Source organism: Chelonus insularis, unplaced genomic scaffold (assembly GCF_013357705.1).
Source record: "Chelonus insularis isolate UGA/USDA-ARS -01 unplaced genomic scaffold, ASM1335770v1 contig_42_pilon, whole genome shotgun sequence".
NCBI lineage: Eukaryota > Metazoa > Arthropoda > Insecta > Hymenoptera > Braconidae > Chelonus > Chelonus insularis.
In genome coordinates this window covers 612,951-637,304 of record NW_023276578.1, presented here as the reverse complement: position 1 = coordinate 637,304, position 24,354 = coordinate 612,951, and the positions used below count along the sequence as shown (strand labels likewise).

Sequence of the window (24,354 nt, the reverse complement as noted above, 5' to 3'; positions counted from 1 at the left end):
GGTAGAATTGTCTATGAAGAGATGGAAATTTTTCAGTCTAAATTTCTGTCAGGTTGGTGAATGTTACCGGTTGTTTCTTGCTGAAGAGTCTTCAAGCTGTAAAATAATCTAACAAGTGCATAAGAGTGATTATTGTTTTTCTTTTACGCATGCGTTGGACATTCATTTGAACGCCAGTATATGTGCCTGGACCGTGAATGGGGAAGAATTGAAACGCCCGAGTTACTTTCTAAATTCTCTTGGATCCCTGATGACTTTACATTTTACAATCAGACATCCAGCGAGAATCACTTTTACGGATTTTTCCTCGTAAACACGTCCGATGTTATATCACAAACGCCGGGAGTGCCGGAGATGGCGGTTAGTGTTGTGAAGTATCTTCTGATTGTTTTCTTCGTGTACTATCAAACTCGTAAGTATTCACCGGTTTGTTTACCAATCGCAAACATTCAAATGATATTATTGTTTACATAAAATATTTATTCAACTTCATACACAAGTTCAGTGAATTTTCAATAGAGAAATCATCTCCAAATCATCAAGATCAGATCTTTTGGAAGTTTAGTGATCATGATTGATTGTGTGATATAAATATTTAGAACGAAGAGAAAAAAATCTATTCGACACGATTTTTTAATTTTCTTTTTTATATTTAATTAAAGTGATTGATGTTGAAGAAATTATTACTTCAAGATAGGCTTTCAATTGAACGATTGAACATTACCTGATTAAATCATTGATTAGATGATGTTTGACACCAATTCAATCGGCCTTTGCCTCATTTACAACTGTCCTTTTTCTCGGTCTGATAGGTCTAGACAATGTCAAGTTGCTATGAAATCCTTTGCCTCTGGCTAGTAATAAAGTAGAAGACCTTATTAATCAATCAGTGATCAGGTCTTGTAATTTTTTTGCAGATTCATCTTTATTTTTATTTAATTATGTGTTGAATTTTTTTCTTGCAGTCAATGTAATAGCACAAAACAAGCCTGCACCTCCAAAGACACTTCAAGATCTGTTCAACAGCAGCTCATGTGCTAAACCTCCGTTCACGTGTCCCCATCCACAAATAGAGTTCTACTTGTATACAAGGTAAGAATGATTCTTATCAAGAGAAATTAAAGAATAGAATGGAATTCTTTTGACTTAATTATTTGCAAGGTATGTAAATAGTCTGAAAAAAACTTTTGATTTCAAGATCATGATCGTCGTATGTTGAACTGAAAGTGACCTCAATTCTATGATTCACCTTTCTCCAGCTTTTTATCTGTAGATGTGACCATATAAGCAACATTTACACAGACATAATACTCTCACTGATGATATTTTATAGTCAAAAATTGACTCATCATCTTTCCATAGACTGGAAAAATCCAGAATGTTTGTTTATCTATTATTGAATGTCAAATATAAGTTTAAGTTCAACAAAAACTGATACATCATGGTGAAAAAATTATTGGTCTCTATAATTATTCATAAAAGAGAAAGAAGTTGAATAAAATAAATTACAACTTGATTTTTTTTCTTTCTAAATGTGTGAATATGATTATGACTATTACCATTAATAATTAAGTAATGTAAATTTTATTATCTACAGAACGACTCAAAAAAAACCAGTCCTCCTTGACGTCCGGAATTATTTCTCTTTGGATTCGACCACGTTTAACAGTTCTCATCCAACCAAGATTATAATTCACGGTTTCGGAGGAGGAAGAAATTTAGCACCAAGTACTGATCTCAGAAATGGTAAGAATAAAGATAAAACATGGAAATACTTTCAGCATTGTTATTTTCATAATCACAAAGCATCATGGAAATTTGTCGTGAAAGGTATAGAGAACTTGCGAGAATTTAAAGGCCGTCGACCGGAAGCAAGTGAGAGTGCTTGTTAAATGCAATTGTATATTGCACTAGCGGTAGTAATTTAATCAGTGCTGTTTATTTGATACATAGATAAAAGAGCACAGTGTTTAAGAACGTATATAATTATAAATGTAATTAACTAATCTTGCAGCATACTACCAACGGGGTGACTACAATATAATAATTGTTGATTACGGTTCATTGGTGCGTGAACCATGTCTTTCGCAAATGCAATGGGGACCGGATTTTTGTTCGCGATGTATTGCTCAATTGGTGAGGTACTTGAGGGATCACCCACGAGGCGTCCCAGTGGAGAGCATCCACGTGCTGGGATACAGTGTTGGTGCTCATATAGGCGGCTTGATAGCCAACCACTTACCCGATGACAAATTAGGAAGGATCACGGGTATCTAGAGTGTAGTTGATGAACAATGCTTGAAGCTACTGACAGAATAATTGTTCTTTTAATGGTGACATCATTTATTGAATTTAGGATATGTTTTTAGGCCTAGATCCTACGATATTCTTCTATATGAATGGCAACAGATCACGAGACCTGGACCAAACAGACGCTCATTTTGTCGATGTGATCCACACGGGAGCAGGAATCCTTGGGCAGTGGGGCCCAACTGGACATGTGGATTTCTATGTGAACGGTGGATCAAGTCAGCCCGGATGCGCCACTTCCTCAATTCTTCGTGAGTTCATTTATAATTTTAGTTCCTTTGAGTCAATTTTAAATTTCGTTGAAAACTTTCAAATTTCTCTTTGCATTAAAGTTTTCAATATAATAATTTTTTCCCATGAATGAGTGAGATTTTTTTCTTTAGAAACTTTGTCGTGCGATCATACCAAAGTAACTCCTTACTACATCGAGTCCATCACAACAAAAGCAGGATTCTGGGCAGCACCTTGCGCAAACCTATTATCGTACCTGATAGGATGGTGCAATCCAGCAGATCACGAATGGATTCTGATGGGAGAGGATACCCCACATACGTATGTTGAAAAATTAAAATGATCATAATAATTAAGATATATCAAGAGTGATTGTATTAATATTTTATTAAAACACAAAAACAATTAATTAATTTAATTTATGTAGTTTAATTATTAAATTAAAAATTACATTAAATGTTTACATTGATTCTTGTAGCGCACGAGGAATTTACTATCTGTCAACAAACGCACGCAAACCGTACGCCCAAGGACTACCCGGAAAAAAGCTACACCAGAAAAGTCGGAAGCAATTGCCTTACCGCCAGTATTAAGTTTATTAAAACAGTTAATTAATATTCTGATAGAATAAATAAGTTGAATCAAAACTATTATAATTAGATGTAATCTAAGTTTCACGTATGTTGTTTGCATTTGTGACAGTCACATTTATTTTGTTACATTAGTTGGATTGAAGCAGAAAAACGTCTTACTATTTTGTACTATATTTTTGCAATTACTAATAAACATATTTTAATATAATTTAGATAGACACAAGAATACGATGATATCTTTTAGATGATATTTCTAAAATTAAAACAACACTGGCTGATGTTAATCCTATTTATCAGCAAGTAAAAAGCAAATGAAATATCTTTGAAAGCAATGGGACGATAATTAATTATTGAACGTTTTTCGATCATCTTTAAAAGCAATAAATGTTCATTGTCAAATTCTTCACTCCATACTTTTGTTAATTCAGTTTGTTCTAATCTGATGAAAAAATCATTTAATCGTTCTTCTAATGGAAAATCATAACAAAATAAATTAACAAGTCTGTCCTCACCTATCTTTTTTTTTAGACAGATGTAATTTATTCAAAACTGCAGGGTTTCTTAGGAGAAATTGTAAATCAATACAAACAGCAGAATTTTTCACAATAATTCTACTAGCACAAGGAAAATCCTTCAAAAATTCAACTTCTTTATGAAGAGTGAACATGTTTTTATGAATTTACCTGCCGCTCGTGAAACAAATATTTGTTGAAAGTATGCAGTTTGCAGATCATTCATTGTTTCATTGTTTGTACGACTTACTGCTTTAATTAAAAAGGTTCATAATAGGAGTCTTAAATTCTAAATTTGTTAGGAATCGAAGGATTTCAAGTGTAGCAAAGCTATATTTTTTTCCTCATCTTGACTTTAATATAACCAAATATGTTACAAACATGATAAAAAAAGTGAATAAAAATACCCACTTTCCATAAAAGTTTCTGATTTTTTTCAGTGGAGTATAAAATCCTTGGGGATGTGAGAGAATTGCAAGTTCAGTTCTTAGAAGGGGATAGGATATACAGAAATTACGTCTCGCTAGAGTAGACTATACGCAGCGTGAAAAATCAGTAGAAGAATTAGCAAGGTTTAAATAGAAACCTTGTAACTCAGGAGTAAGTTCAATTGCAGGTGCAGCATGAGTAACTGAGATAGAAGAATGAAGCATTTCATTGTCGACAACGTTGTTGCTAAATGTCCAGTTTAACTGGGACAAATTTTTCAGTGAGCTTTCTTTCTTCTTCGATATTAATAAGTAAAATGACAAATCTCATTAACAATTAAAGAAAATCATAACATATTTTTTCTCATACTATTCCTAAAGATTCTTCTGTTCAACTAAATAGAATAGTAAAACGATCCGTACAAAGAAATTTCGTTCCCTGAAGGTTATATATAATGGAATTAATGAAATAATGATATATTGGCGAGCAACTGTAAGACATAGAAATGGGCATAACTTCTGTGCTAATAATTCTACGGGGTTGATTTAGGGCTCATATAAAAGATCTGTACGTAAGGGAAAGAGTCGATAAAGTAAAAATCATAAATGAAGCATAATTTATGCTGAAATTAAAGAAGGTTCCCGTTTTACCCCATTTTAAGAGTGAAATTAATGATTTTTTATAAGTTTGACCTGATTTCGTATTTCTAGGCATTGAAACGAAGAGAATGAGTGGTCAAACTTGAAAATCGGACAACTTTGATTCTTCGACCCCAAAAAATCGCTAAAATATAAAATAAAATCACATTTTTTTGGGAGTTTGACACTTATCTTGGCAATTAAGGGTTAAATAAATTTTTTAAACGTATTTCATGGATATGTATTTTTAGCTCAGATTTGCAGGTTTCAAAAACGTTCCTAAAAACAGTAATTGGACCGTCCATTCATGAGTTATAGGGGTTTAAAGTCAGGGGGATGATTATTCGTAATTTGTATTCAGTTTTATCCCTTTTTAAGGGTGTTAAAGTGAATTTTCTTGGGCTGTGCCCCGATTCCGTATTTCCACGCATCAAGACTAAGGGAATAAGTCCTCAATCATCAAAATCGGAGTACTTTTATTTTTTGGCCTAAAAAAATGGAAAGGGGTACCACTTGCCATTTTTTGGGGTCGAAAAATCAAAGTTGTCCGATTTTGATGATCGAGGACTCATTCTCTTCGTCTCAATGCGTAGAAATACAGAATCAGGTCAAACATATAAAAAATCAGTTATTTCACTCCTAAAATGGGTTAAAATGGGAACCTTCTTCAATTTCAGCATAAATTATGCTCCATTTATGATTGTTACTCTATCGACTCTTTCCCTTTCGTCCAGATCTATTATATGAGCCCTCAATCAACCCCGTAGCATTATTAGCACAGAAGTTATGCCCATTTCTATGTCTTACAGTTGCTCGCCAATATATCATTATTTCATTAATTCCATTATATAAATATTAAAAAAAAAAAAAATTTTTACATAATGAAATAATGAAGTTATAGAATGAAATTTTCTTATACGGGGATTTACTTTGTAAAAATCGTACATTTCAAATTTGATTCCTTCTACTCTTTTGTGTCGTCTTCATTTTTCTAATTACACATATTATCAGTACTAATGTGTTGATGTAGTGAAAAGTGGGATAAGCGTTGCAACACACATAAACGTGTTTAATGTTAAATTCTGTAAACAAACCATAGATTTCAACACACTTTGATTTGCAGTGTATCAAATAATGAATTAATAGTTTGGGTAGACTAATCGCACCAAGTCTCTTCTCATATGCTGTCATCACAGTTATTAAAATCAATTAATAACATTTCGTCGATATAATCTACACAAGTACGAAAGTTGTCGGCCCCACGGTTTGACAAAAAGAAATCATCCTGCGAGTAGATTGTATGCAAAAAATAAAATTACAATCTGTTAGAAAAATTCGACGAATCAGCAACGGAAAATATGTTTTTATGTTAACAACAATATTTATTACATAATCGTTACAATATGATAATAATAAGAATAATAATCATAACTTCTATATAGATTTACAATGTATAGTGTTGCATAATTTTCATAATACAAATTATTAAATAATATTAATGCAAGTTGTTGATATATTCCAATGATTTTCGTTCGCAAGCCAAAGTCTTGAGTATTTTCTACCGAGTTATTTTTCATTTATGAAGAGTTAAAATTCAGTGATAAATATTGAAAAAATAAATATGTGATTCTAGCGATTAATTTTATATGCTTTTATGGTGGTGCTTTTAGAAAATTGCTCCTAAACATCGCTAATGAATACAGGAAGGCACTGTCGTTCAGATTTTAATAAAAGTCATATCATTTATTACTCAACAATTATTACGATGACAATCGAAGTGCATAAAATATGAAGAAGTGCCTTAATGATGAAATTCTACTTCTACAAATTCAATAATTATGTTAATTCTTACGCTGGAATCATTCGAATGTCTCTGTATTCTTTAACGATGTTCTTCTACCAGTGTCTAATGGTGTTATATTATTGATAGATCAAAAGAATCATCAATAAAATGTTAAATTTTTTATCGTGTTACACTATGATCAATTAAAAATGGTAATCTCTTGACTAAATTACTTAAAGGTTAATCATTGATTAAACATAAATGAATAAACTATGAGATGAGGATTAGAATTATTAATATACACATGAATTGCCTATTACTACATCTACATCAACTTTTACATTTCTCATTTAATAGTCACAATTTTCACTTCATTTTATTTTTTATTTCTTTGTCTACTTCACGTCGATCAACGACACACTTTATTACTCATCTAGATAATTATTTGATTTCTAATGATAATGATCACTAATGACACCTAATGATACTCGAACGTCGATGATAATATATATGAAAATTGCAGGAATGATCATCAGACTAGACTAACGAAATTTTATAATGATTAATTGTCGCAGGAATATGTTTATGTAAGTAGATGATACGTTACATTATGATATCATTTATAATTTATGGGGTGCATTACATCCTTTGTCTTCTATTTGTCGTGATGATGATATAATAATAATAATTACTTATGATAATTATTTATTTTATTTAATTACTTAATCTTTTTTGTTTTATTCTCGACGTTGAGGACAGTGACGTCGATTAAAAATGCCGAGTCGACTTTTTAGCGAAAGAATAATAAAAATAATTAAAGGCACTCTATTCAAACATTCAATAGATATATGCGTGCAGATGCGTGCAATATATTTTACTCTATCTATTCTTTTTTTATATAAACACTTTACGGACCAGACAGTTATATAACTCTATATACACTTGTAGTGCCATATATCATTTTATTTATTATACACTCTGAGGTACTCTTCTGCTGGACTTGCCTCTGATAATGCGAGGCTTTTTCATAATAATTAATGTAATCCAACATTTATAATAACACACAATGCAACAAAATGATAAACAAAATGACAAATAAATAAAATTAATATAGCACGTTTAAAAATAATGATGATAAATTATAACAATGCGTGCATATCTTTCGATCTCGTTTGATTCGACGCCGCTGTCTTCGTGTAAATCATTTAATAATTAATCGTAAAGCTTTTTATCATGAGTAACAATACTAATTATAAAATGTAATGTTGAAATATGATCTGAAATAATCAACTAAAAGTTTATAAATATATCAATTTTAAGTAAAATGACAGCATAAAAATAAATATGAAATGTTTTCTTTTTTTTGTTATGAGTCGTAATTGATTATTTATATCAGTGTATCTCTTTCGCATTTACCATGTATTGATACCGTTCTGATTTTTGTATCCATTCATTTTATCTATTGATTTTAAGTTGAAGACATTTTTCAGCCTCTACCTCATCTGTGTTGGAATATGCTGGAGAACATATAAAGCGTTCAAGCTTTTATGGTACCAAAGAGCAACAAAGCGAAAGATACAGGGGACAAAACAACGTCTTGTGCATGTCCTATTATTAAAATAACGTTGAAAAATTGTTCTTCAATAATCTGATTTTTTCATACGGTTATTTATTTTCATGGATTGTGATATCAGTGTATACTTATTAACGCTTTTTTTTTATTATCGAAGAATCCTTAGATATTTTTATTTCGTTCCTTGTATATTTATGAACAGATTTAAATGATTTTTATTATTATTATTATTATTATTGTTATTTTCTTTTTTTTATAGTAATCAACAACATTAATACCTGTGATGATAATGATTATAACGTTGCATTGAGAAAATGGCTTTTCACATCTCTTAATTCGTAATGCATGCGCGTACATCTATTTTATTATATTGTCCGTGTGAGTAAGAAATATTCGGACGACGCTTCAACGCATTAAGAAGGCCGATTTTATTTTTGTTCACATTTTTTTTTTACTGAGAAAAAAAATTATACTGTTTGATAAAAATATTTTTTTGAATGTAATTTTAATATTTGAGCAAATTTTTAAAATATAATTTTCTTAATCAAATTTTTAAAAGTTAAATAATTATTTTATTAATTGAATTGAATGTTTATAAATAATGACTTTGGTGCTTTTTTGTAGGAAGAATAATTCTTTCTCTCAGCAGGAGAATTAAAATTCCTCAAAATCTCTTGAGAAAATGAGAAATTAGGTTCAATAAGGTACAACTTGATTTTTTAGGACTTTGTTATTTGGAGTAATATTTACAAACTCCATTTCATTCATATTTAAAGCATCACTGATAATTAAAATTTAAAGAATAAGAGACAATTTTTTAAATATTCTTTTGTTAAATATTTCATTGTAAATTCAATTGACATAATTGAAAAAAGAATCCCATTTTCTATCAATACAGAACATTGATTTTTTCATTTCATTTTACATTTTCATTTTCACATCAAAGAAACATTTTATATATAGAATATTTTATTTACATAACTCAATTCCTCAATTGAAAAGAACACAATTTAGAGCAACATAAAAGCATATCCTTACTCAATATTTGTCTCTCAATCTTTTTTAAGTACTTTGAAAATGTTTTGATAAAGTTCATTATACACCTGAATAGCGTAACATATTCTAAATGAATAGGCCTATTTGATTTATTTTTTTTAAGAAAGGGAAATAGCAGAAAACCCTTGACAATTAACAATAATAATATTATCTATTATTGAATGATATTTGTTACAATTTGTTATTTCAATTTATGAATTTTCAGCAATTATATGCATATATTTTTTCTATATACATACAACTTTTTTTTTTAATGATAATTAAATGGACTTTCGCGTCTCGAAGCTTAGACAATAATATTTAAAAGTTGGTTCTGTTAATTACATTATTAATTATTAAGTATAATTTAATAATTCTCGTTGTTTGTTCATGACATGAAGAATATTTTATGTATATATATATTTATATTTTAATAAGCATTTAAATCGATTTCTTCTAAAGATTCCGACATATACATATTAAGGAACGTCATCTCACTTCGAAAACGCGAACGACCTGTACAATAAATCTATAATCTTTTTTCATTAATTATTGTAGCGTACGAAGACATTGTGAACGAGAGTATTTTACTCTTGATAACAAAAGAAAATAATCTGTACGATTATAATAACAATAATTATTAAACCTATGATAATTAATATATTTTGTTTATCGATTAAACCATTTCATAATCTTTAAAAAAATCACTCACAACATGAATTAATTTTTTTTTTTAACTATAAAATTAATATGTGCTGAAATGATTATTTTTTATCTAGTAATTTAACAGTTCTTGATTATATTTATCGGCGATTATTATTATCGCATCGGCTTAAGATCCTTCAAAGTATTATCCCTACAGAAAAACGTATATTTTAGATATATATTATATATACAAGACACTACACTCCATCAGATAACATAATTATTAATGCTACATTTTTAATATTATTCTTTTTTAACTGTATGTTTATTTAGTCGATCGATATATTTTAATATTAATTATTATTATTATTAATATCTACTAAGTATTTTATTTTCTCTCAATCAGGATTTTCTTTTTTATATAATAGTTTATTCTTTACCTTTTTTGGTTTAAGATGTTGTAATATTTTCCTAAAAAAACGCTCTTTTATAAATACTATCTACCAATTATTTCTGGAGAATATTTGTCAAAAGGTTACACTGAAAAAAAATTATTTTTTATACCAATTATTTTGTTTGTATAAATTAATTATAAAATTACTTATAAAAAAATAATAATTATATTGAAAAATAATTTTTTCGTACTCAGTGTAATTTATTATTATTTAATTATGAAAATTATTTTATTTAAATGAATAATTTATTTATTTTACCTCTCTAAGATTCAACGGAATGTTTTTAGTCTTTCTTATCACCATCTTCAGGATCCTTGAGCGTATGCCACTGAGCAATTGGTCGTCTTGGTGACGCCAACATGTCTGACCAATGTCTCAATTCAGTGCCACTTGCATTGTAGCCAAGTATGACTTTGCCAATAGGTTCCGATGTTCCAATACGGTCATAATCCACTACAGTAACCATTAGATTCACTTTCTGCAAAATAAAAATATTGGGAATAAATTTCATAAGCTTCTTTTTATTCTGTTCAAAGATAAAGGTCAAACATTACTTGTATCTGTTCGAAGGGTACTTCAAAAGTGAATGATTCATTATAGTAAGGATTTAAAGTACATTTCTTGATAGAAGTCTTCTTTTTCTTCAATCGTTTTCCATTTTGCATCAAAGCAATTTTAACATATGGATCTGAAAGACCACCGACATCCATCTTCTTCAGATTTTTCGCTTCAAGGATAACTACTGTAAGTTTTCCAGCAGTTGGAACATAACGCAGAGAGAAACATATATCACCAAGTTTGTTGTCCTTCAAATCAATTTAATTTACATTTATTGGTTTTTTTTTTCTTCATGAAAACAAGCGATAAAATAAAGTTTGGTTAGTTAAATTGACTTACTTGTCCACCTTCTCCTTCAACACTTTGCAGTTCTCGCCATTCTTCAATCGTTTGAGCTAAATCAATTTGACACAATGGAACTTTTACTTCTCCAATTTGATCGTGTTTTGAAAATCTATCAAAATCGAAGATAGCAAAAACTAGAGTTTTATTCATCGCATCTGCATAAGGTACACTCTAAATAATCATAAAACATCAATAAATTAGTAATAAACTTCTTCACAAAAACATTCATAATCAATAATAACAATCAAGACACAGGCCTACATTTTTTATTATTAACTACTACTGATAAAAACGAATGATAACGAACTTTTTTTGTTCTATTTTTAAACTTGTTAATACCAAACTAATTGTATAAACATTGAATGAAAAAATGTAAGCCTGTAAAACAATAATAAATATTAAACACAATACTTTGAATGTAAAGGTCTCATTGAATTCTGGATTTAACGTCTTTCTGTGAACTTTAGTTTCAAACTTCTTTTTCTTGTCAGGAAGTAGATACACTTTTACATAAGGATCTGAAGTACCGCCCATATCCAAGGCCGGTAGATCTTCAGCCTTGATTACTGTCACTGCCAAGCTGTTCGAGTTGAAGTCATACTCAAGCTGTAAAACGATTCAAGTGATTGAGTAAAAAATATTTAACAATTAAGATTGAGTGGTTGGCAAAAATTCCAAAGTGGCTGTCTACCTTGTACTGCAGTCTTCCAAGTTTGACCTCGCTTTGTTTACTTTCAGCTTCATCAGGTTCTTCAGCATTGTCTGTCAGCTCCTCCATATCCGGCTGTACCTGCGCAAATGCAATTGGATTCCACGGGGGATAAATTGGATGTTCTAATAACTAATTGAAAACACGGAACACCTTTTACAAACCTTGTCTTTGTACGTTCCACCAAGCAGTTGAACGCTCTTTAAATCTACTGCTCCCTTCAATCCCTTTTTGCCATCCTTGGAGCGACGTTTGCGGAAGCATCTTCTTATACAGCAAAAGCAAATACCTAAGACTATCACTGCAACCGCTAAAGAGGAATCGTATTTAATTAAAATATGTACTTACTATTATGCCTTTTTTATTACAATTAATTGCAGTTTATACAATCAACCACTTTAGGATGATTCAATTTAATTGAAAATGTTTTAATTTATTGATAAACCTATTAAAAGGTTAAACCACTTTGACTACTCCAAAAAGTTAGGTAATTTCATGGATCTATTATGACTTACGAATTAAATAAATCAACTAATTGGCTTTTTAAATTAAATAAAAAACCTAGTAAAGATATTAAAGTTGTTCATAAAATTCTTTTGTACTTCTGTAGTTAATTAAATTTAATAGCAAGAATTCATTGGAGTTTTACTGAAAGCTAATTCGAAATTAAATCATTCAATAGTCCTCTGTTCTATCCTACTTTGTAGTATCAGCTCTAATCTCATAATATAACATAATATTTTTTGTATTCTAAAATCAATTGTATTTTATTTTTAAATCCTTGAATTTTCCAAGGTAATCTAACTTTTTGAATAAAAATCTTTGAACAATCTCCAAAGAAAAACTATAGAATTAACTTGGAACCTTATCTACTTTAACATTATCTATATTACCAATTAAAATAGCAACTAATCCCCATGTTGGAATCCCTGTAGCTGCGCTGATTTCTTTTCCAACATCTTCTATCTTCGTTTCAATTCTTTCTGCTGTTGATTCTGTGGGAACCTCAGAGATTGTTTCTGAAATATTGAAAAAAAAAACCGTGAGTAAATGAAAGTAGTTTAAACCACACTTGATGAAATATTCAAATTGTAAATATTTACCAGTAATAAGATCTTCACTGGTTGCCACTATCCTCAATGTTGTACTTGGCATGGCCAATGCTGGGTTTTGCGTATTACTCGCAACATTTCCGGTCAAGCTTTCAGCCATGATCGGCGTTTTACTACTCGTCGCCGACATTTTCTAAGATAAATAAAACAATTAAATAACTTTGAATATAAATACAGCTTGACATGTTCAATTCAGCATGGAAAATCGAATGATTGAACCAATCATAACGAAAAATCTTTCTTCAGTTTGATGCACGAAATTCTCCCAAACAAATATCCGTGATTGAATAGAGCCAATGATTCCGGTAAAACGCTAACATTTTTCACGAATGCTGTGAAATGAACGATAAACTAACTACAACCGAATGTACCGAGAACTTGGAATAAGCTGTACATAACACTATGGTAACATATCGCACGCAACTGACCTTAAAGCCCCACTTGAAACATATTCGTGCTGTCTCTATGTGTCCTTTACATTTGTTTCCAACAGTTAAAGTATAGAAAAAATAGACAGAAGAGAAAGAACAAGAAGAAGAGAGAAGAACGTACACTAGAATAGTTCAACTTTAACTGTTGTATGTATATGTAAATGATAAAAACATTCACTGAATTCAATCATCTTTATCAAACTTTAATTATTGTACTTTTTTTATCTCAACGTAAAAGTGATTAAACTTTTATTATAACGTTAGTGCTTTGTGTAAAATTCAAAAAAGAAATTATTTCTTTGTTATTAGTTATTGAAGAATTTTATTTTTACTTTTTTTTATTATCGCTTCAAAAACTTAAGTCACTTTACTTCGAATGTTTATTTATATTTTTGCAAAAAGTGCGTATACTATTACGAGAATAAAGAAAACGATTACGTCGATGTGAAGAAAAAATACGATGAGTTTATAAACACTGAAACATTATAAATAACGAAGAATCTACTCATTTATTATTAGCCACTATTAAAGAACTCTACGTGGGACTGGAAAATGGGTAGGTGTTGGAATTGAAAGAGTTTGAGAAAAAAAGTGAGCCAAAAATTTGTGATAGTGATTTAAATGAGTTTTGAAGTTAACAAAGCAAAAGAAGAACAATCGAAAATAAAATTGAATAAATTAAATTGACTAAAGTAACGTGTCTGAAGTCAAATTATTTAAAATAATTTCTGTAAAAATATTCATCTCTTATTAAACTTTCTAAAAATATTTTTTCTATTCACCTAGCAAGAAAATTTGCTATTGATTTTAATCATCTTTAATAGAACATTCTAATTGTCTTAAAATTTTATCGGATTACACTCCTCGTCTTCTTCAATACCTCTCAAACTCTACAAAGCGTGAGCGAGAATTTTACTCCGAGTTTTAGATTTTTTTTAAAGATCATTTTCTATATAAGAAAATGTTATCTTTAAATTGTACGACCTTCAGAGGAATGCTCTATGTTGACCTATCTTTCTCTTTCTTTCATACAGTTCTCTTTATATCATTCGTATGAAAAATTCTTATCATTTCATGTTACATCAGAAACTGTGCTGACTACACATCTGTTAGTTGTATTATATTCCGATATAAAAATTTATCTCGATGAAACACAAACTAATATAACACGTAGTCTATTAACGATCACATTCAGCACGAGCGGAAAATATGAAAGTCAAGAAAGAAAAATAAGCGAAATTATAGCTCTGATAATAAATGGGATTATCTACTTCAGTGCTCTAAATAATTATAAGCCGGTTAAATTCATAATTTAATGTTTATGCATTATGTAAGGAAATAAATATTTAAAGATGAATGATAGTCACTCATTTAGTTCAAGAAAATATTTCTATTGTGAAAGAAAAATATTGAATATTTTGATGTTCTCCTCGAATAGAAATGAGAGATGAAAAGTAGAATAGACTTGAGTAATCTCGCAAGAATGTCAAATGGAAATAAAATTTATTGGTCAGAGAGTATAGGGTAAGAGAGTAATAAAATAAGAGAAGAAAATGGGGATGAAGATATAAAAGAGGGTAAAAATAAAAAAATCAAAAAGCCACAAGAGTATAGTGTCTATACTGTCTGACACGCACAATGAATTCTCTACTTTATTTAGAACAAACATTTGTTTAATCTCCTAATCTCCAACATTATTACACTATTTTTCTACTTGTAAATTTTTCATTGAATGCTGATAATAAACTATGATCAATAATTTTACCACTCGAGCTGTAATTTAAAGTTTATTCGTGTGATTAATCAGCAAATAAAACACGGATAGTGCTACTGTATTTTATGATGGTCAGATTCTGATCACGTTTGATATTGCTATAGGCATCTTAATCAATCATGCGAATTTATTCTAGTGATTTTTTGAGTTGCCGTGCAAGTGACGTTGTTGGTGCAAAAACTGATGAGAGGACATTTCAAATAATTTATAAAAAATTGTACAGAATATCTCAGTAAACAGCTGCGAGTATGAAATCAATAAGCAGCTACTGCAGTTGGCGAGGTCGAGACAAAAGCAAGAAGGAAAGAGAGAGAATTAAAACGTCATTACTGGCATTTTTAATTTATTTTGAATGATCAATCTTTCATGAAAATTTATTTTAAAAAAGAATATGCGCTAAATTATCGATCAATAGATGAGAGATAAAAATAATGCGGTGGATGATCAGCTATGAATCAGATTGCCTCCTGATGCGCTACAAGTATCTGATGTCTCGTGTCCTTCGATTCTCTACTTTGCCCTTGGCATATGCGTGGGCATGTGCGGTATTACGTTGCTTCATTACTTAGCTAGACGTTACATTAATCACTTTGTCTTTTCGAAGACGCTTTGAAGTTTTTGATCACATTTAATATAAAAGTATCTTTCTCTCAAGAGAAAGTTTTGTGATAAAATCAAAACCTGTGAAAAAAAATTTGCTTAGCAGAGAATAACTCAAAGTTAATTAATTAAAATTAAAGTTCATTTTGACACGGGAAGTGAATGAGAAAATTTAATTACACTGTTGGATAAATATTATATGGTTTTCACTGTACTGAAACTTCAAATTTTTGTTATAGAGTTTAATGTGAATTATTTAATGTATTGTTATTATTGAAATGTAAAGAGATGTTGAAGTTTGACAAGTGAGAGGAAAATTTAATTTAACTTAAAAATATTAATTATTCATTATTAAATTAATATGGTTGAATTTAAATTGAGTAAATAAACCAATAAGTGACTACCTGAAAGCCATAAACAGAAATAAATTGATTTTTAATTAATCACAGTATACAGAAACAGAAAAGTTTTAATAACAAACTTTTTTTTTGTAATAAAATATCGAAAAAGAATGTTTTGAAATTTAAAATTAAAAAAGGATCTTTTTATGTACTAGTAATCATCTTTTGATTAAATTACATTAATTAAAAAAAATTTTTTTTAATTGAATTAAACTAAAATAAAAAAGCTCAAGATTTGTTCTTATATTTAATAATGAATTGATAACATTAATTTCGTTAAAGGAAAAATATTCGATTAAATTAATTAAAATTCAGAATAAAAATTAAACAAAATAACTGGCTGTTGATAGACTCTTGATTCCTTTTTCCAGTTTCTTTCATGTTCTCATTTAATAAGAATAAATTCAGTTAATAGATTAGATTAGCATGAAAAATAGTTGATTGCAAAAGTTGTTCGATGGGGAAATAAAATTCTCTTATAAGTAGTCTCAATCCAATGAGGTCATTAAGAAGACCTGATTTACAATATTCTAACAAGAAGTCTCTAGCCTTAACGAGTAGAAAAATCTCATCTAAGAAATAAAATAAAGATGAATGAACTGTTCAGCAGGAAGTTAAATACAATCTTCATTAAAGATAATCAAAGGATTACTTATTCCAGTTTCATCTTTATCATGTTTTTTTTTCAACACTAAAAAGCCGAAAAATAAATGAACTATTTTTTTTCACTATTTTCAATTGAATTATCACATTATTTATATAAGTATCCAATTAAATATTAGAGGATAATTTAATAAATAAATAGATCATGCTTTCCAACAAAAGAGTATAGATATTTTGCCTTATCGTGTATCTTAAAAATACATTAACGTCAATATAACTCACTAACTAGTGTATTCAAACACATGAAGCTTCAATGTAGACACAAAGATGAACGTACTAAAGCTTAACCTTCGGATCGATATTGACTATCAGTAAAAAATAGTGACACATTTTTTTTTTTCTTAATATCTATCTTGTGTTCAATTTCTATCATTCGTATTGATATTACCTAATTATCAATTATTCTTTAAATAAATCAAATACAATTCAACCTGTTGTCATATTTATATCAGAATTTAATTGAATTTATTTTTGGAATTGAAATGAAGGATCGGAAATGATTGAAATGGGGTAAAAAAAAGTAGCGAATGAATTGATTAAGCTAACTATTAAGTTCTTTGTTAAACTAAATTAAAAATTTGTCAAGTGCAATTTGAATAGGAACGGAAACATGGATTGTAAAAAGGTATAAAAGAAAAAGTATACGAAATATATTCATTAAAAGTTTTTTTGATTTATAGAGAAAATTTTATTTTTGTGATAAATAATGCAAGAGTGGTTCATAGTTTGCACTAGCATTTTAGATAGATTTATGATAGAATATGAATGATTGAGATGAGATTAAAAATGAATGGAAAAAGTAAGAGTAATGATTAATTTTTGTTCAATCATGAGTTGACCAAATTTAATCGAATTAGAAAAGTAGTTCGATATCATTCTATATATATATATATATATATATATATATATATATATATATATATATTCCTTTTAAAAAGAAAAATAAACTTTAATAGCATTCGGAGAATTTTTGAAGGGTAAAAGCTCCCCTTAAGAATGAGCAATAAAGACAATCGATTCTAAATTCCAATAATTTATCCTGTAAATTCTTACGCCCCATTCGTTAAATATTAAATTTACGTGTTTGTGTTGATTGAATGTTAAAGGTATTTCATTCAGTAAAAAATATAAAAATTGAAGCTTTAAAATTTTAGTGTTGGAAAAAAAGTAAGCGATGTGGAACAAATACTCTATTTTCGAATAAACACATTTTTCATTCACGATAGTTGGAGTAGGTTTTTTCAAATACTGTATTTTGCTTTGAGCACGTAGGAGGGATGGCGTGAAAATAATGACTGAAAGTCTTAAAATGAGGGGAGACTACTTTCCGAGAATTGTACAATAGTGTCAGCGAAAAACATAAGAATAAAAAAGAATAAAATAAAAGAGGGTGATAAAAAAGAATAAAAAAATATTTTCCACCGTCCAACATGACGGTAGTCAGGAAGAAAAATGTTCAATTTGTCTTATGTTGATGTCTAGGTACTTGGCTACGACACTCTTTTTCTTTATTGTCAAATAAACTAAGGTGGATGAACAAGTGGAGTGGAAAGATGGTGTTTCAAATTAATTGGCATGGATATCAACCCAGACACTAGAGAATCCAGGCAATTCTATATAGAGAAATGAATCGATATTATATCCCTTACACCAAGATTATCTCGATTCTAAATGAAAAATTTCAACCACATATTCTATGAGTCCAGGAAGTAATTAAACGTCCGAAAATATTAACGTCCAAAAAATGGAGCAACAAATAAATAAAAAGATGGCTAAGTAAAAATCTTTTACTTTAAAACTCTATAATAATTTATCATCAGAATCATAAACATCTGACCTACTGAATGGCCTCGAAAATGTAATACTCAGCAAGTCTGGTGCATGAGTATAATACAAAATAAAAGAAATAAAAATAAAAACGATATATTTTCGTTATAAATTAAATGGTCGACTGTGCCGAATAACCACAGGATCGATCGCTTTGACCTGAGTAGAACCCACCCAACATAATCATTTGGCTCGACTTACGTTAAAAAAAAATCAACCCCTTCGGACATTCATTTGCGAGGTTCGATCCATCATGAGGAGTCCAAAAATGTATCATTAACCACATAAATAACACACTGATGAAAATAATCCAGACAATTATCCAGTTTTCCATCAAAGTCTACTAGTATTTTTCGACATTTATACTTGTCATATTCACATGAAATGTCAAAGATACTTACGTTAATATGGTGTCGTTTCCTTCAAAAAAACGAAGACCGCTCCCGTTAGCTTAACTTCCACGTTAGTGTGTCGTTAGCACTTTCGAAAGATCCAAGAGACCTCACTGACGTTAATGTACACGTTTTGAATGATTTAAACAATTGATATGACCTAAAACTCTAGATCTTTCATAAGAAAGACGTTGGTAAGAAGTTTTGTTATTTTTTATAAGCACATTGTAGCATTCCGCGATACATTCACGACAGTAGACTTTGGAAAATCTATCCCTTGCACAAGCCTCTTGCGTTCTATGAGGGTGCAAGAGGGTAGCTTGTGCGCCTGAGCGATTCACAGTAGGTTCAACATGGCCGTCTACGTCGACGCGAAGAGATCGATAAAATGAGTTACGTTTTTCAACCACTGTAGTTGTCGTCGTCGTCGTGAATGTTGTCTGCTCTAGAGGATGAAACAGAGAGTACTGAGCTGAGTAGCATGCTCGTGTGGTCGTTTGTGCCTACACTGAATCAATCGTTTTTTCTTTTCAGCCTGGAGCTTTTCATCCCCCGACGTGATCTAGCCTTAGCCGACGTGACAGAACACGCGCACAGTAAATTAAACACATCCCATTTTGCTTTAAACTATGACGTCGAAGGTTTGTTGATGTCCTGGTCGATGGCCGTGACACTTCTAGTTAGTGACAATATCAGTATGCAAAAGGGTGATTTTATTATTAATATCATACATGGACCTGGAAAAATATGCAGAAGATGGAAGAATTCACATCAAATACTCATTTTGTGTTGGATAATAAATCAACTATTTCATTTACATAAATGTATTTGTAATTCTAGGGTGTTATCATCAGCAAAAATTGGTTTCTCTTATGCAATGTCACTTTTATTACTCTACATGTGACGTGGAATTTGCTTCATGAAATATATCTTACGTGATTCAATAGCGACAAATATATAATTGGATTAAAAAAAAATGTATCTTTGTTTAACATGAATACTTTTATTATTTTAATCTATTAAAAATACTCCATTGCCTCACAACTGTTTTTTTCATCAATAAGATACTATGTTCTTAAAGTTAAGAAATACTTCAATAAATGTATTAATTATTTATTAGGTTGCATGGTTATTTGATTAAGTATATTGATTTAATAAGGGACTTTCTAACGTTGCTAAGTTCACAGATACTAATTGAACCATTCAATAGTTGATATGTAGTTTTCAGTCATTTTTGATATTTATATAATGGCTGACAGTAAAGATAATAAATCTGATAAAAACATGTTGGAGAATAGTTTTTTCAGTCATTTAAATATTTTAGAAAAGTTTGATAGTAAACAAGGATTATCTGAAATGGGAATAAAAGTTCCTCAAGTTGAGAAATGCTCTGAGGCTAAAGATTCCAACCAGTCTAAGATAAATCGACCTGTATTAGACAGTTCTTTGCCATACGTAAGTTTGATTTGAACTAACAGTTAAAAGGGAGTTAAGTAAATACCTGACATTGATTGAATATAGATTCCTGTTTATACACATCTTATCACGTATAATCTTGCTCCAATTGAGAGACCACCAACACCACCTGTGATTAGAATGATAAGATCGGAATTAAGGTAAATCAATACAAATCAAGCTGTTAATTAGCGTTGGATGATTTATAAATTATCTGAATTTGATGTCAAATATTATTTGATTTTTGATAAATATACTATTTCAGATCAGAATCTCCATTTAGAAGTACTCCAGAATCTAACAAGTCTAGCAAACGAGGAAAAAGTCCATAATATTATTAGTAAAAATGTAATTTATTAGTATTGAATTTTCTAATATATGTAATGGACATTAAAATATAGGAGTAATTTTTTCACTGCTTATTGTTTATGTTAATGAAGGATTTATTTTGTAGAGTACCACATTCATTCTAGCATAATGGTGGCTTATAACTGCTATTTTCAACTGGAAAATGCATCTCTTCATTAATATAATGATGGCGAAGAATTAAATATGTACCTTCATTAAAATAATCAGAATAATTAAACTGGGTAGTAAAAGTTCAACCATACTTCGTAGTCAATACACATGAACTTCCTATTTGTTAAATGAGAAAATTATAGTTGGGTATTTTTAGACTTTTCAAAAATTATCAAAACGTAAATACTGATTTGTAAGGAATTTAAAGTCCAAATATTAGCAAATGCCAACACTAAAACATTTGAGAATGTTTACATAAACTAAATAATCCAATGGAAATGTAAAATATGTAAGAGCAAAAGGAAAATATTGAATTTTCTATTATTCGCTTATATAACTAAATATAGAAATTAACAATAAATACACGTACGGTAATTTTTTTATAGAAATTCTTAAATAGCAATGCTAATCTATTTTTCAAATAAAATCAATAAAAAATGACATGACGTTAGAGGCGCTAGTGTACAACATACTTGTTGTCTCTTTCTATCTTTCTCTCTCTCTCTCTTTTTCGTTATATACAAAGCATTAGTGTTAGTGCTAGTTTGCTTTCTGTGATCATGAGCGGAGTATGGGTTTATTTAATTTGTATATAAATGTAATTTAATAATTTTTTTATGTGTCGCGATACGCGACACTTTAATTAATTGTCGGACTAGTGATATATTATTTAAATTAAGTAGTAAAAATTACAATTAATAACAATGAAAGGTCTTCACAATTGCATCAATTTCATACTTTTACTATACCTTTATGGTATCTGTACTACTCAGTTATTAATCAATGTAAAAAATCAAGTAAGTTTGTCAATAATTATGTTGTAATGATTATTTTTAAGAGTAATCATTTGATATATAATAAGAAATATATAAAATCATGTGTCATGTGTGAAAGAAACTTAACCTAACTCTGTCTGTACTGAGAAGTAAAAGAACTTTATTCATTGATTTTCCAATAAGCATTGCAATTATTTTCAATTCAATAACCACTTTATTTTTATTACGCTCAATGTACACTTCTTCCTTTTATTTTATTAAACTGTTTCAATGTATATTATTTTATACTTGCCATAAACATCAATCAATGATTACAATTGCTATTTAATATTATTATTCAATTAAATAAACAAGATTTAGTCTTTTACAATTCTTCATATATATGAATAATAATTATTGATATTAATACTAAATCGATTGCAGGGTGGAGACATATTTTTAGAAACAATCACTTCAAATGTCACTGAAGACGTGATCACTCTCGAGTTTCAAAGGTCAGATGGAACTCTAGTAACTCAACTTATTGACTTCAGAAATGTATGTTATTAACTAATAGTTACATAAATAATTGATGATTCTATTCATATTCAATAAGTATTCAACAACTACTAATTTATTGTTATTATCGTTACTAGGAAGTTCAAATTATTAAAGTATTGGTATTAGGTGAAGAAGAACGGGGTCAAAACCAGTATCAAGTCATGTGTTTTGTCAATCATTTTTATAAGATGGATTTTATATCATCTGATGCCATGTCTAAGTTGAGACAAAAAAATCCTGGAACAATCAGAGTTGCTGAAGAAGATAAAGGATATATGAACTACACGATGGACTTGTTTGTAGATGTCTCAAAGTCACCAATCATTTCTAAGCATGTCGCTACCTTTTGCTCAGACGCGTTAGAAACTACATTTACGAGGAATGAAGATTTAAAGCAATGGGTACAAAGACCTGGTACATCTGAATCGTTGCTCATGGCTGCAGTTCATAATTTTACTTTATCATCTGTTCCACGTCACGGAGAAAATACAACGAGGTCTACGTCGTTAACTAAATGTGCCGACACATCGAATTTTCGGGCCTCATGCTCGTGTTCACTAGAACTATGCATTGGTTGGTATCCTTGTGGATTGAAATTTTGCAAAAGTAAAAATGATGGTAAGAAAGTAGCCTCTACATACCGGTGTGGTATAAAAACATGTAAAAGATATTTTCTATTCTCTTATTATTCTAAAATGAAACAAAACTGTCTTTGGGATGAATGACACTTGTAGTAAGAGACCCAGCATTAGTAATGCTTCGTCAAATGATAAAAATTCATTTAAAATAATGCACATTTAATAAGAAATGACTAGTGATAAAATCTTATAATGCAATTATTCATATAACATAACATTTATAACCCAGCTCATATCGCTATTTATTTATAAATCAATTTGTAATATTTTTTGCACTTTCCATATCTATTAATATTTATTAAGCATATCTCTAATTTTTGTAGTGTAGTATAGTAATTAATTATAGTAGGTAATTTTTAATTATATCAATATTATTTTGATAGACTTGCATTCTACTAATATTTGTAGAATGCAAAAAAATGAGATTAAATTTTTCCATCATTAAATTATTTCATGATATTGGTAAATTCCATATAAGACATTCCGCAGTTCTGAAAAGTTTTCCGAAAATTTTTAGGTGACAAGAATTTATCCGTACAGTACTAACGAAAAAGACTAAGTAAATTAAAAATAATTTAGATTTAATATTGGTCAGTCAATAGCAAACATTTTTTATAAAAAGATTGATGTGATGGTTAATCTTTAAATCCTTATGAAATACTTTTTTGCAATATTCAAATAATCTACAATTAATGGTAGCTATATGTAGTAAAGCCATTAATACAAGACTGGAGAATCTGTCCATTTACTCCATAATTGAAACATAAAATTAATACCAGTGAAAAGATTTTTTTGTTTTTTAATAATTGATATGATACCAGTGATGATAATTTTTTCATATCCAATGATGGAGAAAGAATGAATAAAGATCAACTCGTTGACTTGTACAAGTTAAAATTGATTAAAAATTCGTAGGAGTGAATAAGGAAAACTAATGAACAAATAAAAGTGCTGATAGATTATAAATGACTAGTTATAATGAGGAATGTAAATAAATGTGTACATAGTTGCGAGAATTAACGAACGATTAGTTTTAATAGGAATGAAGCCCAAGTGATCAAATCAATTTTAATCTATTAGTTATACTCTTTTAAAAATTTAAATCTATTTCTTTATAATAATTTTTTTTATACATTTTTTTTTTTTATATTAGTATAAAAAAAATTATAATAATGAATGCCATGTGTCGCCATTATGAACTGCAAATGAGTAATGGATGAATATTATAAATACTAATGTAATATGTATGACTTTTTGTTTTACATATAACGTTGTAACTTATATACATATTTTTTTATATCACTTTAATAAAAATAATTGATACCTCATATTGTCGTGAAAATATATTTATTTTATAGATACATCATAAAATTGGTTGATTTTTTTGATGCGGTTTACTGTGCTCAATAT

At 29.2% G+C, this 24,354-nt stretch overlaps 4 protein-coding genes across 8 annotated transcripts; 3 read left to right on the top strand and 1 right to left on the bottom strand.

Moving 5' to 3' along the window:
- The first annotated feature begins 208 nt into the window (after positions 1-208).
- Positions 209-3,264, top strand: LOC118069799 (phospholipase A1 member A). Its single transcript, XM_035088126.1, has 7 exons — positions 209-412; positions 966-1,092; positions 1,598-1,746; positions 2,015-2,269; positions 2,370-2,561; positions 2,694-2,862; positions 3,020-3,264. The coding sequence occupies exons 1-7, from the start codon at positions 355-357 to the stop codon at positions 3,132-3,134; spliced, it is 1,065 nt and encodes a 354-aa protein (XP_034944017.1). The 5' UTR covers positions 209-354; the 3' UTR covers positions 3,135-3,264.
- A 2,634-nt stretch (positions 3,265-5,898) lies between these two features.
- Syt1 (Synaptotagmin 1) lies at positions 5,899-19,164 on the bottom strand. 4 transcript variants are annotated; one of them, XM_035088123.1, is made up of 11 exons: positions 19,026-19,164; positions 12,920-13,061; positions 12,710-12,835; positions 11,981-12,126; positions 11,799-11,897; positions 11,519-11,713; positions 11,102-11,278; positions 10,759-11,010; positions 10,463-10,682; positions 10,190-10,289; positions 5,899-9,960 (listed from the first exon to the last, which is right to left on the bottom strand). In XM_035088123.1, exons 2-9 carry the CDS (start codon positions 13,056-13,058, stop codon positions 10,488-10,490), a joined length of 1,329 nt encoding a protein of 442 aa, XP_034944014.1. In that variant the 5' UTR covers positions 13,059-13,061; positions 19,026-19,164; the 3' UTR covers positions 5,899-9,960; positions 10,190-10,289; positions 10,463-10,487. The 4 variants fall into 4 exon arrangements, with proteins under 4 accessions (XP_034944014.1, XP_034944016.1, XP_034944015.1 ...); XM_035088125.1 differs by having other exon boundaries at positions 10,190-10,220; positions 11,799-11,891; XM_035088124.1 differs by lacking the exon at positions 19,026-19,164 and adding an exon at positions 13,357-13,479 and having other exon boundaries at positions 10,190-10,220.
- A 523-nt stretch (positions 19,165-19,687) lies between these two features.
- On the top strand, positions 19,688-21,274 carry LOC118069802 (uncharacterized). 2 transcript variants are annotated; one of them, XM_035088129.1, is made up of 4 exons: positions 19,688-20,471; positions 20,538-20,632; positions 20,737-20,851; positions 20,926-21,274. In XM_035088129.1, the coding sequence occupies exons 1-3, from the start codon at positions 20,265-20,267 to the stop codon at positions 20,801-20,803; spliced, it is 369 nt and encodes a 122-aa protein (XP_034944020.1). In that variant the 5' UTR covers positions 19,688-20,264; the 3' UTR covers positions 20,804-20,851; positions 20,926-21,274. The 2 variants fall into 2 exon arrangements, with proteins under 2 accessions (XP_034944020.1, XP_034944019.1); XM_035088128.1 differs by having other exon boundaries at positions 20,737-21,274.
- Positions 21,275-21,517: 243 nt separating this feature from the next.
- oaf (out at first) lies at positions 21,518-24,272 on the top strand. The gene is made up of 3 exons (XM_035088127.1): positions 21,518-21,787; positions 22,190-22,303; positions 22,402-24,272. The coding sequence occupies exons 1-3, from the start codon at positions 21,695-21,697 to the stop codon at positions 23,029-23,031; spliced, it is 837 nt and encodes a 278-aa protein (XP_034944018.1). The 5' UTR covers positions 21,518-21,694; the 3' UTR covers positions 23,032-24,272.
- The last annotated feature ends 82 nt before the right edge of the window (positions 24,273-24,354 follow it).

Bases quoted from the DNA above. Each gene is read 5' to 3' on its own strand.
- LOC118069799 (XM_035088126.1), top strand. From the start codon at position 355: ATGGCGGTTAGTGTTGTGAAGTATCTTCTGATTGTTTTCTTCGTGTAC. The intron at 1,093-1,597 runs GTAAGAATGATT...TATTATCTACAG, and splicing joins GAGTTCTACTTGTATACAAG to AACGACTCAAAAAAAACCAG. The intron at 1,747-2,014 runs GTAAGAATAAAG...CTAATCTTGCAG, and splicing joins AAGTACTGATCTCAGAAATG to CATACTACCAACGGGGTGAC.
- Syt1 (XM_035088123.1), bottom strand. From the start codon at position 13,058: ATGTCGGCGACGAGTAGTAAAACGCCGATCATGGCTGAAAGCTTGACC. The intron at 11,279-11,518 runs GTATTGTGTTTA...ATGATTATTTAG, and splicing joins ATGAGACCTTTACATTCAAA to AGTGTACCTTATGCAGATGC. The intron at 10,683-10,758 runs GTAATGTTTGAC...TTTATTTTGCAG, and splicing joins TACCCTTCGAACAGATACAA to AAAGTGAATCTAATGGTTAC.
- LOC118069802 (XM_035088129.1), top strand. From the start codon at position 20,265: ATGGCTGACAGTAAAGATAATAAATCTGATAAAAACATGTTGGAGAAT. The intron at 20,472-20,537 runs GTAAGTTTGATT...GATTGAATATAG, and splicing joins TAGACAGTTCTTTGCCATAC to ATTCCTGTTTATACACATCT. The intron at 20,633-20,736 runs GTAAATCAATAC...ATACTATTTCAG, and splicing joins ATGATAAGATCGGAATTAAG to ATCAGAATCTCCATTTAGAA.
- oaf (XM_035088127.1), top strand. From the start codon at position 21,695: ATGAAAGGTCTTCACAATTGCATCAATTTCATACTTTTACTATACCTT. The intron at 21,788-22,189 runs GTAAGTTTGTCA...AATCGATTGCAG, and splicing joins TAATCAATGTAAAAAATCAA to GGTGGAGACATATTTTTAGA. The intron at 22,304-22,401 runs GTATGTTATTAA...TATCGTTACTAG, and splicing joins AACTTATTGACTTCAGAAAT to GAAGTTCAAATTATTAAAGT.